General features: G+C 44.4%; 1 protein-coding gene across 2 annotated transcripts in view; it reads left to right on the forward strand.

Moving 5' to 3' along the window:
• The window catches only part of Naip (NLR family apoptosis inhibitory protein), a 40,857-nt gene extending 26,179 nt beyond the window's left edge, over positions 1 to 14,678 (forward strand). For both annotated transcript variants that reach the window (XM_070031299.1, XM_070031300.1), the window contains 4 exons: positions 1,428 to 1,577; positions 3,733 to 3,819; positions 5,875 to 6,042; positions 11,227 to 14,678. In XM_070031299.1, coding sequence (XP_069887400.1) covers positions 1,428 to 1,577; positions 3,733 to 3,819; positions 5,875 to 6,042; positions 11,227 to 11,603 — 782 coding nt within the window. In that variant the 3' untranslated portion in view covers positions 11,604 to 14,678. The remainder of the gene's footprint in view (positions 1 to 1,427; positions 1,578 to 3,732; positions 3,820 to 5,874; positions 6,043 to 11,226) is intronic.
• Positions 14,679 to 14,682: the final 4 nt, after the last annotated feature.

The following is a 14,682-nucleotide window of genomic DNA, read 5'->3' on the forward strand; positions in this document are numbered from 1 at the left end:
TAGTACCAGGTTTTTAACTCAGGATCTTACATTTCCCTTACTTGCTGTGATGCTCTCTACCACTTGAGCTATGCCATCAGACTAGCTTGCTTGCTTGCCTGCTTGCTTGCTTGCTTTCTCTCTCTCTCTTTCTTTCTTTCTTTCCTCTCTCTTCCTTTCTTTCCCCTCCCTCCCTGCCTCCTCTCCTTCCCTCCTTCCTTCCTTCCCTCCCTCCCTCCCCTTCCCTTCACTCCCTCCCTTCCTTCCTTCCCTCCTTTTCTCCTTCCCTTCTTCCTTCCTTCCTTTTCTCTCTCCCTCCCTCCCTCCCTTCCTTCCTTCCTTCCTTCCTTCCTTCCTTCCCTTTCTCTTTCCTTCTCTCTCTCTCTCTCTCTCTCTCTCTCTTTCTCTCTCTCTCTCTCTCTCTCTCTCTCTCTCTCTCTCTCTCTCTCTGTCTTGTTGGTTGTGGAGCTTGAACTCTGGGCCTGGGCACTGTCCCTCAGCTCTTCAGCTCAAGGCGAGTGCTCTACCACTTGAATCACAGCACCACTTCTGGTTCTCTGTGGTTTATTGGAGATAAGAGTCTCATGGACTTTCCTGCCCAGGCTGGCTTTGAACTGTGATCCTCAGACCTCAGCCTCCTGAGTAGCTAGGATTATAGGCAGGAGCCCAACCTCTCTCTCTCTTTGACGTGGAGTTTCACAGACTTTACTGCCAAGGCTGGCTTCAAACTGAGATCCTCAGATCTCAGTTTCCTTAGTAGCTCAGATTACAAGTGTGAATCACTGAGGACAGTTTTCTTACATTAAATATAGGTTTTGCTTCATAGTTACTGTCCTTCTGGTTTTGTATGATACATTTTTTTTGGGGGGTCCGGTTGTGGGGCCTGAACTCTGGGCCTGGGCGCTGTCCCTCAACTCTTCAGCTCAAGGCTAGCGCTCTACCATTTGAGCCACAGTGCCACTTCAGCTTTTTTCTTTTTGCTTATGTGGTGCTGGGAAATCGAACCCAGGGCCTCATGCATGCAGGGCAAGCACTCTACCACTGAGCCACCTTCCCAGCCCTGATACATTTTTTTAAATATTAGAATCAAATTCAAGATCTAAGCTTGCTAGTTTTGAGCCATGCCCTTTGTCCTTTCATAGCATTCCTAGTCTACAAATACAAAGTACCAACACAGACGCATTGTTAAAGCTAAAGATGACTTTACTGAACCCTTAGTTTATAGAAGAAAAAACTGATCCCAGAGAGGGTCAGGAGTTTATCCAAACTCATGTTGCTCTTTTTTTAGTTTTAGAACCTGAACATACCCCCAAAATATCATGATTCTTTAGCTCATTACATTTATCGTGCCTTGTTTATACTTGTTTTGCTGGTGGGAAAATAAATGAGTACATTTTGATAGAAATTTACAATCTTCTCTAATATCCAAATGTCCTCATGTTTTATAGTCAAATTGATTCAGAATTCTCCAGACCTTCGTGTTTTCTACTTGAAATGCTATGTCTTGGACTTTGAGTCTCTTATGAATGCACTTGTTTCATGCAAGAAACTTGAAGAAATTCAGTTTTCTGGACGATGTTTTGAAGTCACCCCATTTGGTAAGAACTGTAATGTTAAAATTTTGGTTTAAGATGCTCCTGTGAACAAAGTCATATCAAGTAATCTAAAAAGAATGAGCATTCAGAAATGAAATTGTTGCTGGATACTAGTTGCTCACACCTATGACTATAATCTTAGTTCCTCAGTAGTTGAGACCTGGGGATCTTAGTGAAAAGAAAGCCCAAAAGCAAGTCTGCCACTCTTACCTCCAATTTAGCAAAAAAGCCCAGCCTAGAGATGCGACTTAAGTGGTAGAGCACAGCCATAGGCAAAAAAGCTGAATGAGAACACAGGGCTTTGAGTTCAATCCCCATAATGGCACAAAAATAAATAAAATAAATAAAAATGCAATTATTGCTGGGCACCAGTGGCTCACACCTGTAATCCTAGCTACTGAGGAGCTAAGATCTGAGGATCCTGGTTCAAAGCCAGCCTGAGCAAGGAAAGTTCGTGAGTCTCTTATCTTCAATTAACTACCAGAGAACTGGAAGTGGTGCTGTGGCTCAAATGGTAGAGTACTTGCTTTGAGCTAAATAGTTGAGGGACAGCGCCCAGGCCCAGAGTTCAAGCCTGGCGACCAGTTGTTGCCAGGTGCTCATTCATGTCTATAATCCTAGCTACTCAAGAGACAGATATAGCCAGGCGCTGTAATCCTAGCTACTCAGGAGGCTGAGATCTGAGGATCCCAGTTCAAAGTCCGCCCACACAGGAAAATTCTGAGAGACTCTTTTCTCCAATTAACTAAAGAAAAAGGACAGGGACTGGGAAGGTGGTCGAGTGGTAGCGTGCTTGCCTTGCATACCTGAGGCCCTGGATTCGATTCCTCAGCACTACATAAGCAAAAAGAAAAAAGCTGGAAGTGGTGCTGTGGTTCAAGTGGTAGAGCGCTAGCCTTGAGCTGAAGAGCTGAGGGACAGCACCCAGGCCGAGTTCAGGCCCCACAACCGGATCCCCCCCAACCCCAAAAGAAAAAAAGAAAAAGGACAGAAGTGGAGCTGTGGTTCAAGTAGTAGAGTGTTAGCCTTGAGTATAAAAAGTTTAGGGACAGCCAGGTGTTGGTGTAATCCTAGTTACTCAGGAGGCTGAGATCTGAGGCTCATGGTTCAAAGCCACACCAGGCAAGAAAGTCTATGAGACTCCTCTCCCAATTAACTACCTAAAAACTGGAAGTGAAACTGTGGCTGAAATTGGTAGAGTGCTAGCCTTGAACACAAAAGCTCAGGGACAGAGCCCAGATCTGGAGTTCAAGCCCCATGACCAACAAAAATAAAAAAATAAAATCTCAGGGACAGTGCCCTGGTCTTGAGTTCAAACCTCAGGACTGGCAGCAAAAAACCAATTATGGTCAAAGAACTTTTACTTTTTGCTGATTAATTGGAGATTAAAAAGTCTCATGGGGCTGGGAAGATGGCTCAGTGGTAGAGTGCTTCCTTGCATGCCTGAGGCCCTGGGTGTGATTCCTCAGCACCACATAAACAGAAAAAACTAGAAGTGGCACTGTGGCTCAAGTGGTAGAGTGCTAGCCTTGAGCTGAAGAGCTGAGGGACAGCGCCCAGGCCCAGAGTTCAGGTCCCACGACCATCCCCACCAAAAAAAAAAAAAAAAAGGTTCTTTAGCCAGGCGCCAGTGGCTCACACCTGTAGTCCTAGCTATTCAGGAGGCTGAAATATGAGGCTGAGATCTGAGATCATGGTTCGAAGCCAGCCCAGGCAGGAAAGTCTGTGAGACTCTTATCTCCAATTAACCACCAGAAAACCAGAAGTGGCGCTGTGGCTCAAGTGGTAGAGCGCTCACCTTGAGATGAAGAGCTAAAGGACAGCACCCAGGCCCAGAGTTCAAGCCCCATGACCAAAAAAAAAAAAAAAAAAAAGGAATTTCATGGACTTTCCTGCCCAGGCTGGCTTTGAACTGTGATCCTCAGATCTCAGCCTCCTTAGTAGCTAGGATTATAGGCGTGAATCACCAGTGTCCAGCCAATAAATTCTTTATAACGTTAAATATTTTTAGTTTTCTAATTTTCTTAGCAAAAATGTTTCCCTGTGTAATGAAATTCACTGTGAATTTTAGTCATTTTTACAAGACTGTTAAAAAAATGTTACTCTTCGTTACAACACATGTATCCATCATAACTAAATTTTCATTTTTCTTCTTTAGTCACCAGTTTGCCAAATTTTACTTCCCTGAAGATATTAAATCTTAATCTGCAATACTTCCCTGATAAAGAAACATCAGAAAAATTTGGTATGTTCACAAAGCTATGTTTACTTATTCCTGGTCTCCCACAGACGGGCTACACAAAGTCCCTTTATTACTATTGAACTAGCCACAAGAAAACAAGGTATATGGGGCTGGGAAGGTGGCTCAGTGGTAGAGCACTTGCCTTGCATGCTCGAGGCCCTGGGTTCGATTCCTCAGTACCACACCTAAAGCTGAAGAGCTGAGGGACAGCACCCAGGCCCAGAGTTCAGGCCCCATGACCGGACCCCCCCCCCAAAAAAAAAAAAGAAAACAAGGTATATACAGTTGTCCCTCAGTATCTCTGGAGATTGCTTCTAGGACTTTCTTCTCCCTTTTTTCTTTTTCTTTTTTTTTTTTTTTGGGTCCGGTCGTGGGGTCTGAACTCTGGGCCTGGGCGCTGTCCCTCAGCTCTTCAGCTCAAGGCTAGAGCTCTAACACTTGAGCCACCTTCCCAGCCCTCGTCTCCCTTTTCTAAGAATGGTTTTGTGTTTGCATATAACCTACACACACCTTCCTAGGCACTTTAAGCCATCTGTAGATATAAATGCTTTGTATATAGTTGTCACATGGTATAGTTTAGAATTAATGAGAAAGCTAGTTTGTTTGCTTAATCTTTGCTTAGTGAGGTGGGGCAAAGAAATGGAGGGAAAAATGTAACAGTAGCACTCACTTAACACCATGTTGAAAATGAACTACATACTTGTGGGTGGGGACAGGAAGGACAAACTGGGAGAGAGCCAGGGAAGGGATGCCATTGTCCAAAAAGAAATTTACTCTTTGCTAGGTGCCAGTGGCTCACACCTGTAATCCTAGCTACTCAGGAGGCTGAGATATGAGGATTGCAGTTCGAGGCCAGTTGGGACAGGAAAGTCCCCCTGAGACTCTTTATTTTGGGGGACTCCGGTCGTGCAGCCTGAACTCTGGGCTTGGGCACTGTCCCTCAGCTCTTCAGCTCAAGGCTAGTGCTCTACCACTTAAGCCACAGCACCACTTCCGGCTTTTTTCTTTTTGCTTATGTGGTGCTGGGGAATCGAACCCAGGGCCTTAGGCATGCAAGGCAAGCACTCTACCACTGAGCCACTTTCCCAGCCCCCCCTGAGACTCTTATCTCCAATTACTACTCAAAAATCAGAAGTGGTGGCTGTGAATGTGGCTTAGTGGTAGAATGTTTGCCTAGCATGTATGAAGCCTTAAGTTGGATTCCTCAGTAGTACCACATAAACAGAAAAAGCTGGAAGTGATGCTGTGGCTCAGGTGGTAGAGTGCTAGCCTTGAGCAAAAGAGCTCAGGGACAGTGCCCAGGCCCTGAGTTCAAGCCCCAGGACTGGCAAAAAAAAAAAAAATCAAAGTGGCACTGTGGCTCAAAGTTGTAGAGCACTAGCCTTGAGCAGAAAAGCTCAGGGACAGTGCCCAGGCTGAGTTCAAGCCCATGATTGATGAAAGAAAGAAAGAAAGAAAAAGAAAGAAAGAAAGAAAGAAGAGAGAGAGAGGGAGGGAGGGAAAGGAAAGGAAAAGAAAGGAAAGGAAAGGAAAGGAAAAAGGGAAGGGAAGGAAAAGGAGGGGAGGGGAAGGGAGGGGGAGGGAAGGGGAAGATGGGGGAGGGGGAGGGGAGGGGAGGGAAAGGAAATCAGTGGCTCACAACTGTAATCCTAGCTACTCAGGAGGCTGAGATCTGAGAATCTCAGTTCAAAGTAATTCTGGACAGGAAAGTCGTATGAGACTCTTATCTCCAATAACCACTCACAAAACTGGAAGTGATGCTATGTGTGGCTCAAGTGGTAGAGTGCTAGCCTTGAGCTGAAGAGCTGAAGGACAGTGCCCAGGCCCAAAGTTCAAGCCCCACAAGTGACAAAAAAAGTAATAGCAAGGAAAACTGTGTACATCCAATCAGAAGAGATGAACGTTTTTATTAGCATAGATTAGTTGAAGGAGCAGAGTAGAGTTTGTTATTACATTTCCACCTACAGATGCAATGTACACCCATCAGCCTCAACCCTGTGTTGCTCTCCCTTTCTCTTTCTCCACTTCTTAAAACTCTTTTTTTGTCCCCTTTGACAGCTTCAGCCTTGGGTTTTCTTACTAAGCTGGAAGAACTGAACCTACCCACTGGGGATGGAATTCAACAAGTGGCCAAACTGATCGTCCAGCAGTGTCAACAGCTTCTTCCATGCCTCCGAGTCCTCTCCTTCTTCCAGACTTTGAGTGATGACAGTATCATGGAAATTGGTAAGCTACCTTTAGAGAAAGAATTGCGCCTTCCTTCCTTCCCTCCCTTCCTCCCTCCTTTACTTCCTTCCTTCTCTCCTTCCTTCCTTCCTTCCTTCCTTCCTTCCATCCTTCCTGTGCTAGGCAAACTCTGTCATCAAGCTACATCCCAGCCAAGTCTATGTTTAGACACCTGAACAAATACTTGTGTTTTTAACAACTGAAGATGAATATACCCATAAGAGAGTGAAGAAATCTGAAGTATAAAGCTCAATGAATATTTGAACATTTTTGTTAGGAATTTGTTAGATTTGTTAGGGAACAGTCAATCAAATTGGAAGGTGCAGCATCACCAATCCCCACAGCACTCCCTGCCCCTCCCTGCCAGTGCTTTCACCTTAGCTGCTACTATATTGCTTTCTTTCACCACAGATTAGATTTTTCCCATTAAATGTGTGTGTGGTACTGGGCTTGAACTCAGGTTCTGGCACTGTCCCTGAGCTTTTTCACTCAAGGCTAGCACTCACTCTACCACCTGAGCCACTGCTCTACTTCTGGCTTGTTAGTGGTTAACTTGAGATAAGCATCTGTCCAGAATGGCTTTGAACTGCAATCCTTAAGTCTTAGTCTTCTAAGTAACTAGGATTACAGAGGCTACCAGCATCCAGTTTGCCATTGAAATTTTTGTGTAATAGTATTATTCCTACACAGTATGTACTCTTTTGTATATTTTTGGCTCAACATTGTATTTGTGCCATTTACTGACATATGTGCCTAGAGTTCACTGATTTTTGCCATATATTGTTTCATTTGTGACTAGCTACTCCTTACTTCATCCATTTGAGTTGTTTCTAATACTTGATTACTACAAATGATGATTCTATGAACATTGTTCTATATAGCCCTTAATGTATATATTTATGTAATTTTAGAGGTAAAACTTCTGGCTCTCCGGAAATTCAAATATAGACATATTCGCACAATTTCCCATAGCATTTGTACCCATTTGCAACCCAAACAGTAGTTATTAAGGCTGAACTTGGTATTGTTGTCTTTGTATGTTACCACTTTGATATTTTGTACTGGCATCTCATTGTGGATTCTTCCTAGTCTGTCTAGCTGTGTGTTAGGCAGGCACTGAGGCAAGCCTCCAGCCTTTTTGCACACTTGGTTTAAAAAAAAATTTTTTTTTTTTTTTTGATGGGTAGTGGGGCTTGAACTCTGGGCCTGAGCGCTGTCCCTCAGCTCTTCAGCTCAAGGTGAGTGCTCTACCACTTGAGCTACAGCGCCACTTCCGGGTTTCTAGTGGTTTATTTGGAGATAGGAGTCTCAAGGTCTTTCCTGCCCGGGCTCACTTTGAACCGCGATCCTCAGATCTTAGCCTCCTGAGTAGCTAGGATTACAGGCGTGAACCACTGGCGCCCCGCTAAAAAAATTTTTTTAAATAGCATTTGTTACTTTTGAGATAGGGCGTGCCCAGGCAAGGACTTAAGACCAGTCTATTTATTTTCTACAAAGCTAGGAAGGCAGGCATGTGGTACTTGAGAAGGTTTCTCAAGAACTATTTTGTCTGGGCTGGCCTTGTACCACAATCCCCCCTCTCTCAGCCTCTCAAGTAGCTAGGATTACAAAACACCAATGCCTGTCATATTTTCCTTATAGTTCCATTTTTTATCAGCACACATTAGTAATACAAGGGAGTTGCATTTTAACATTTCCATACATGTATACAGGCTATCAAGCACATGTCCTCTGTTGCTCTTATTTCCCAAAACATTTATTTCATACACGCAAATAAACAACTATTATCATCCTCCTCTTGCACCCACACTTCAGCCTCTCCTCTTTCCTCTGGTGCCTCTTTCCTCAGGTTCCTCAATGGAACCTGCCCCATTAGTCTGTTATTTTTCCTTTTTTTTTTTTGGTCAGTCGTGGGCCTTGAACTCTGGGCCTGAGCACTGTCCCTCAGCTCTTCAGCTCAAGGTGAGCGCTCTACCGCTTGAGCTACAGCGCCACTTCCGGGTTTCTGGTGGTTTATTGCAGATAAGAGTTTCATGGACTTTCCTGCCCAGGCTGGATCCTCAGATCTCAGCCTCCTGAGTAGCTAGGGTTACAGGTGTGAGCCACCAGCGTCTGGCCTATTTTTCCATTTTTTAGGTGTATTAATTGCAACAATAGGCTCCACATTGGTGCTTTAGTTATGCTTAGAACAAGCTACTTTCTCCTTCTCTGGTCCCTCCCCAAGTTCTTATTAATCAACAGCTTTCATTGAACCGCTAATGCCAACTTCATAGTTACTTTTCCCTCTCATCTTCCCTCATGCCATACCTAGGGTCATGTTCTCTCAATATACATAAAAAATTGATGTACAGTTATATATACCTATGTCCGTGTCCATGAGTATGTATGTCTTTTAGGTGTTACTTTCACATATCACATATTGTAGTTTTCTTGTTTTTGTTTTTGGTGTGGGTCCTGGGGCTTGAACTCAGGACCTTGTCTCTTGCTTGGCTTTTTTGCTCAAGGCTAGTACTCTACCAATTGAGACATATCTCTAACTTTTGGCTTTTTGCTGGTTAATTACGAGTCTCCTAGATTTGTCTACCAGGGCTCATGCCTGTAATCCTATCTTCTCAGAAGGCTGAGATCTAAGGATCACAGTTCAAAGACAGCCCAGGTAAGAAAGAGCCCGGAAGTGGCGCTGAAGCTCAAGTGGTAGAGTACTGGCCTTGAGCTGAAGAGCTGAGGAACAGCACCCAGGCCCAGAGTTCAGGCCCTATGACTGACCAAAAAAAAAAAAAAAAAATCAGACCCTGGGCACAGGTACAGGATATAGTAGTAGGGACGACATGCCTTTTTTTTCTTTTTCTTTTTTGTCGGTCGTGGGGCCTGAACTCTGGGCCTAGGCACTGTCTCTCAGCTCTTCAGCTCAAGGCTAGCGCTCTGCCACTTGAGCCACAGCACCACTTCTGGCTTTTTCTGCTTATGTGGTGCTGAGGAATAGAACTCAGGGCCTCATGCATGCAAGGCAAGCGCTCTACCACTGAGCCACTTTCACAGCCCCCCTACCACCTTTTTCTTTTTGTCAGTAGTAGGGCTTGTACTTGACCTGGGCACTGTCCCTGAGCTCTTCAGCTCAAGGCTAGTGCTCTACTACTTGAACCACAGCACCACTTCTGGTTTTCTGGTGGTTTATGAGAGATGAGTCTCATGGACTTTCTTGCCCCAGCTGGCTTTAACCACGATCCTCAGATCTCAGCCTCCTGAGTGGCTAGGATTACAGGTGTAAGCCACCGGCACTGGGCTTGTTATTAGGCTTTTGTTGGATATATTGCTGATAAAGATCCTTCTAGTCTGTTGGCTTGTCTTTCTAGTTTAATAACTATGTCCTTTGCTGTGCCCTTGTGATTCTTCAAAAAGTTTCTGTCTATACCTATGAGGTTTAGTGTTTCTCCTACTCCCTCCTGCAGTAATTTAAGTTTCAGGTCTGATGTTGAGGTAGTTGATTCACTTTGAGTTGATATTAGTGTGTAGTGACAGGGATCCACTTTTAGTTTTCTATATGTTGATGTCCAGTTGTCCCAATAGCAATTATTGAAGAGGCTATATTTTTTTTCCATTGTATATCTTTGGCTCCTTATCAAGTATCAGATAATTGAAAGTATATAGTTCTAATTCTGGGTCTTTTAGTTTGTTCCATTGATCTTCAGGTATATTTTATGCCAATACCAAGCTGTTTTTGTTATTATAGCTTTGTACTAGAGCTTTGAGGTGTGGGATTGTGAAACTACCAGCATTGTTTTTGTTTTTTTTTGTTGGTCATACGGCTTGAACTCTGGGCCTGGGCGCTATCCCTCAGCTCTTCAGCACTCTACCACTTGAACCACAGCTCCACTTCTGGTTTTGAGTGATTTATTGGAGATAAGTCTCATGGACTTTCCTGCCCAGGCTGGCTTTGAACAGCAATCCTCAGATCTCAGCCTCCTGAGTAGCTAGGATTACGGGTGTGAGCCACCAGCGCCCTGCTCAGCATTGCTTTTTTTGCTTATAATTGCTTTGGCTATTCGAGGTTTATTGTTCCATATGAATTTTTGTATTGTTTCTCTCTGTCAAGAATGTCATTGGGATTTTGATGGGGATTGCATTAGATTTGTAGATCATTTTTGGCAGTCTGGCCATTTTCACAATAATAATTCTGCCTATCAATGAACATGGAAGGTGTTTCCACTTCCTGATTAAGGACATGTATTTAGGAATGCCAGTCTCCATAAGAAGAGAAATCTTGCTGGGAAGGTGGCTCAGTGGTAGAGCGCTTGCCTTGCATGCATGAGGCCCTGGGTTCGATTCCTCAGCACCACATAAACAAAAAGAAAAAAGCTGGAAGTGGCGCTGTGGCTCTAGTGGTAGAGCGCTAGCCTTGAGCTGAAGAGCTGAGGGACAGTGCCCAGGCCAGAGTTCAGGCCCCACGACTGGACCAAAAAAAAAAAAAAGAAATCTTTTGTAATCATCCTGCTTCTTAGGCTTCTTAGGCTTCAAAGGCAGAGCCTTTGCTGTCTTCCTGAAAGCTTTTGAAATATGCTCAGAAGGGCACTTGCCTGTAATCCTAGCAACTCAGGAGGCTGAGATCTGACAATCAGTTTGAAGCCAGCCTGGGCAGGAAAGCCTACAAGACTTCTCTCCGATTAATGACAGAAAAAGCCAGAAGTGGTACTGTGGCTCAAAGTGGTAGAGTGCTAGCTTTCAGCAAAAGGAGCTCAGGGACAGCTCCCAGGCCCAGAGTTTAAGCTCCAGAACTGGGAGAGTGGAGAGAGAAGAGAGAGAGAGACAGAGACAGAGACAAAGAGAGAGAGAGAGACAAACCACCAACAAATTAGCCAAGTGCTAGTGGCTCATGTCTGTAATCCTGCCTACTGAAGAGGCTGAGATGTGAGGATCACAGTGAAGTCCATGACACTGTCTCCAATTAGCTATCAAAAAGCTGGAAGCTGGGTGTGGCTCAAGCAGTAGAGCATCAGCCTGAGCCAAAAAGCTCAGGGTACAAGGTCCTGGGTTCGAGCCCAATACTACCACAAAAAATCAAAACCAAACCAAACAAATATGTATTGTATTGGGCACTTCCCCCTTTGATTGGTGGTAGTGGTTAGAAAAAGGGTCTACCAACAGAGTCCTCAAGAGTTCAGTCTCACGAATGTTTTATCTTCGTAGCCCAGGCAGCCATCAGTGGAGGTTTCCAGAAGCTTGAGAAGTTAAATCTTTCACTCAATCACAAGGTCACAGAAGAAGGATACAGAGCTTTCTTCCAGGCACTGGACAACCTGCCAGCTTTGCAAGAGTTGGACATCTCCAGGTATTTTACACACTGTATCAAAGTGCAGGCCACCACAGTGAAGGCACTGAGCCAGTGTGTGCTACGCCTGCCGAGTCTCACCACACTCAGCATGCAAAGTTGGCTCCTGGATACAGAGGACATCATACTTCTCAATGTCATGAGAGAAAGACACCCTCAATCTAAACACTTCACTATTTTCTGGAAATGTATATTACCAATAGAGAAACAGCTCACACAGAACAAACAAGAGTGAATCTTTTTTTTGTCGGTCGTGGGGCTTGAACTCTGGGCCTGGGCGCTGTCCCTCAGCTCTTCAGCTCAAGGCAAGCGCTCTACCACTTGAGCTACAGCACCACTTCCGGTTTTCTGGTGGTTTATTGGAGATAGGAGTCTCACGGTCTTTCCTGCCTGGGCTGGCTTTGAACTGCGATCCTCAGATCTCAGCCTCCTGAGTAGCTAGGATTACAGGCGTGAGCCACCAGCGCCCGGCAACAAGAGTGAATCTTAACCAGGATCTGCATGCACCTTTTTCCAAGCTATTGCTTTACCTGTATAAGATCTCTTCGGGATACTTGACCAAAATTGCCGAGTACAGCTTGCTTATGCACTACCAATGGAAGAAACAAATAAGGTCTAGGGAAAACTGCCTTTATTCCAGTGGCTTTGAAGAATTTACCATATATTACTATGGCTTTAACATTTTCTTAGGAATTCATTCTACTCAAAATCCATGGTGTGAATCTATGGGTTTTAAGAAGACCAAACAGGGTTTTATTTCATTAAGAATTTTTGAGGGAGGCTGGGAAGATGGCTCAGTGGTAGAGTGCTTGCCTTGCATGCTTGAGGCCCTGGGTTCGATTCCTCAGCACCACATAAGCAAAAAGAAAAAAGCCGGAAGTGGCGCCGTGGCTCAAGTGGTAGAGCACTAGCCTTGAGCTGAAGAGCTGAGGGACAGCGCCCAGGCCCAGAGTTCAGGCCCCACGACTGGACCCAAAAAAAATTTTTTTTTGAGGGGCTGGGAAGGTGGCTCAGTGGTAGAGTGCTTGCCTTGCATGCATGAGGCCCTGGGTTCGATTCCCCAGCACCACATAAACAAAAAGGAAAAAGGCCAGAAGTGGCGCTGTGGCTCAAGTGGTAGAGCACTAGCCTTGAGCTGAAGAGCTGAGGGACAGTGCCCAGGCCCAGAGTTCAGTCCCCATGACCGGACCCCAAAAAAAAGAAAGAAAAAAGAATATTTGAATATACTAATTAGCTTGCTTGTAATAATCATTTATTGTTTTCACAATGTGTATCAAAATATCACAGTGCCCTAATGTTGGCATACCTTAAACTTATATAATTTTTGTCAATTATACTTTGAATAAAAAAAAAAAAATCACCAAAAAGCCTATAAATGGAACTGTAGTTTAAGTGGTAGGTCATCATCCTTGAGTGAAAAAGTTGAGGGACAGTGTCCCGGACAAGTTGTAAGTCCCAGTATCTCCCCGCCTGTACACACGAAAAGTATGAAACTCTATGTGGAAAAAAGCCTACAAATTTGGGCCCTGAGTTCAAGCCCTAGTACCACACAATCAGCCAATAAAGAGAAAGAAAAGACTGAGTTAATAACAGATTACGCAGTAAGGAATAAAGAGAACTTGGAACCAACTTTGGGCTACTCACCTGAGGCTAAGACATCCCAGACTTAATCTGTGGGAGAAGACACTGCTTCTGAATGTTTAATGCTCTCACAGGCTGTCTGTATGTCAGGATCTTTACACAAAATCTCCCACTAGACCTCCAGCTCTCAAAGTAAATGCTGAAAACCTTACAATGACTTTCATAGGGCCCCTATCTCCTCTCTCCTTCCTCTCACCAGTCCCCTGCTTCTACATCCCTGAATATCCCACACATTCTCTTGTGTAAGGACCTCTGTGCTTTCTTTCTTTTGTGTATGTGGGGAGGAGGGAGAAGAGGTGTGTGTGTCTTGGGGCTTGGATTTGGTCTGGGTACTGTCCTTGGGCTAATTTTTGCTGAAAGCTAGTGCTCTTCCACTTAAACCACAGCTCTGCTTCCAGCTTGATCGTTAATTGGAGATGAGTCTTATGGAGGGCTGGGTAAGTGGCTCAGTGGTAGAGTGCTTGCCTTGCATGCATGAGGCCCTGGGTTCCATTCCTCAGCACCACATAAGCAAAAAAAGCTGGAAGTGATGCTGTGATTCCAGTGGTAGAGTGCTAGCATTGAGCTGAAAAGCTGAGGGACAGCACCTAGGCCCAGAGTTCAGGCACCACGACAGACAAGAAAAAAAAAAGTATGGACTTTCCTGCCTGGGTTGACTTTGAACTGTGATCCTCAGATCTTAGCCTACTAAGTAGCTAGGATTACAGGTGTGAGCCACTGGCACCCCGTTTCGTTTATTTCCTTTACTGAGAGTTTTTCCCTTGCTATGACTTGGAAATGACTCATGTGTTAAGGTGTATGTGTTTGTGTTTATCTGCAGATCTAGGGGCCAGGGCCTCAGGTATGTTAGGCAAGCACTCTACCATAACTCTACCCACCAGCATCCCAGATTAGTAACACAACCACTTACCCCTTCTTCTATAGTTAAATGGGAACTGGCTTAGACAGTGTACATGAGGACATAAGAAGTCAGGGGCAGGGGAAGAACACAAAAGGTGCAGAGCAGAATGACACAACTCTTAAGCAATAAAACACAGGCTGGATATGATGACATGATATGAAGTGCTATAATTCTAGCACTTCAGAGGCTGAAGAAGGATATCAAATTTAAGGTCAGACTACATAGTAAATACTCCAAAGAAACAGAACATTCCCTTGGTTGCTGACTGGCCAGTCTAGTTCTTAAAACACCTAACTTCCAAAGCCTCTGTTTCCTAAGCTTGGACTGTCAGGAAGAAAGCCTTACAATTATTTTTTTAACTGATCCTGGGGTTTGAACTCAGCTGTTCCTTAGGTACTTTTACTCAAGGCTAGCACTCTACCACTTGAGCCATAGTTCTACTTATAGATTCTTCTGTTATTGAAGATAAAAAAAAATCTCTCATTGGGCTTCTAGCCCAGGCTGGCTTCGAACTATGATCTTCAGATCTCAGCCTCTTGAGTAGCTAAGATTATATGCATGAGCCAATGGCACCCAGCAATTAATCCATTCTATCTTTGCAATAGTACTCTTGACCCAAGTAAGACTGAGTTGTCTTTTCTTTTTTTTTCTTCAGAGCTGAGGACCAAACTCAGGGCCTTGCGCTCTTCTGCTGAGCTAAACCCCAAGCCCCATGAGTTTTCTTTTCTTATTTTGTTTAAACAGATTCAACTTCATATGCTTAAGGTTTCAA

Source organism: Dipodomys merriami, unplaced genomic scaffold (assembly GCF_024711535.1).
Source record: "Dipodomys merriami isolate MVZ:Mamm:240054 unplaced genomic scaffold, mDipMer1.0.p SCAF_20, whole genome shotgun sequence".
In the NCBI taxonomy this organism is placed as follows: Eukaryota; Metazoa; Chordata; class Mammalia; order Rodentia; family Heteromyidae; genus Dipodomys; species Dipodomys merriami.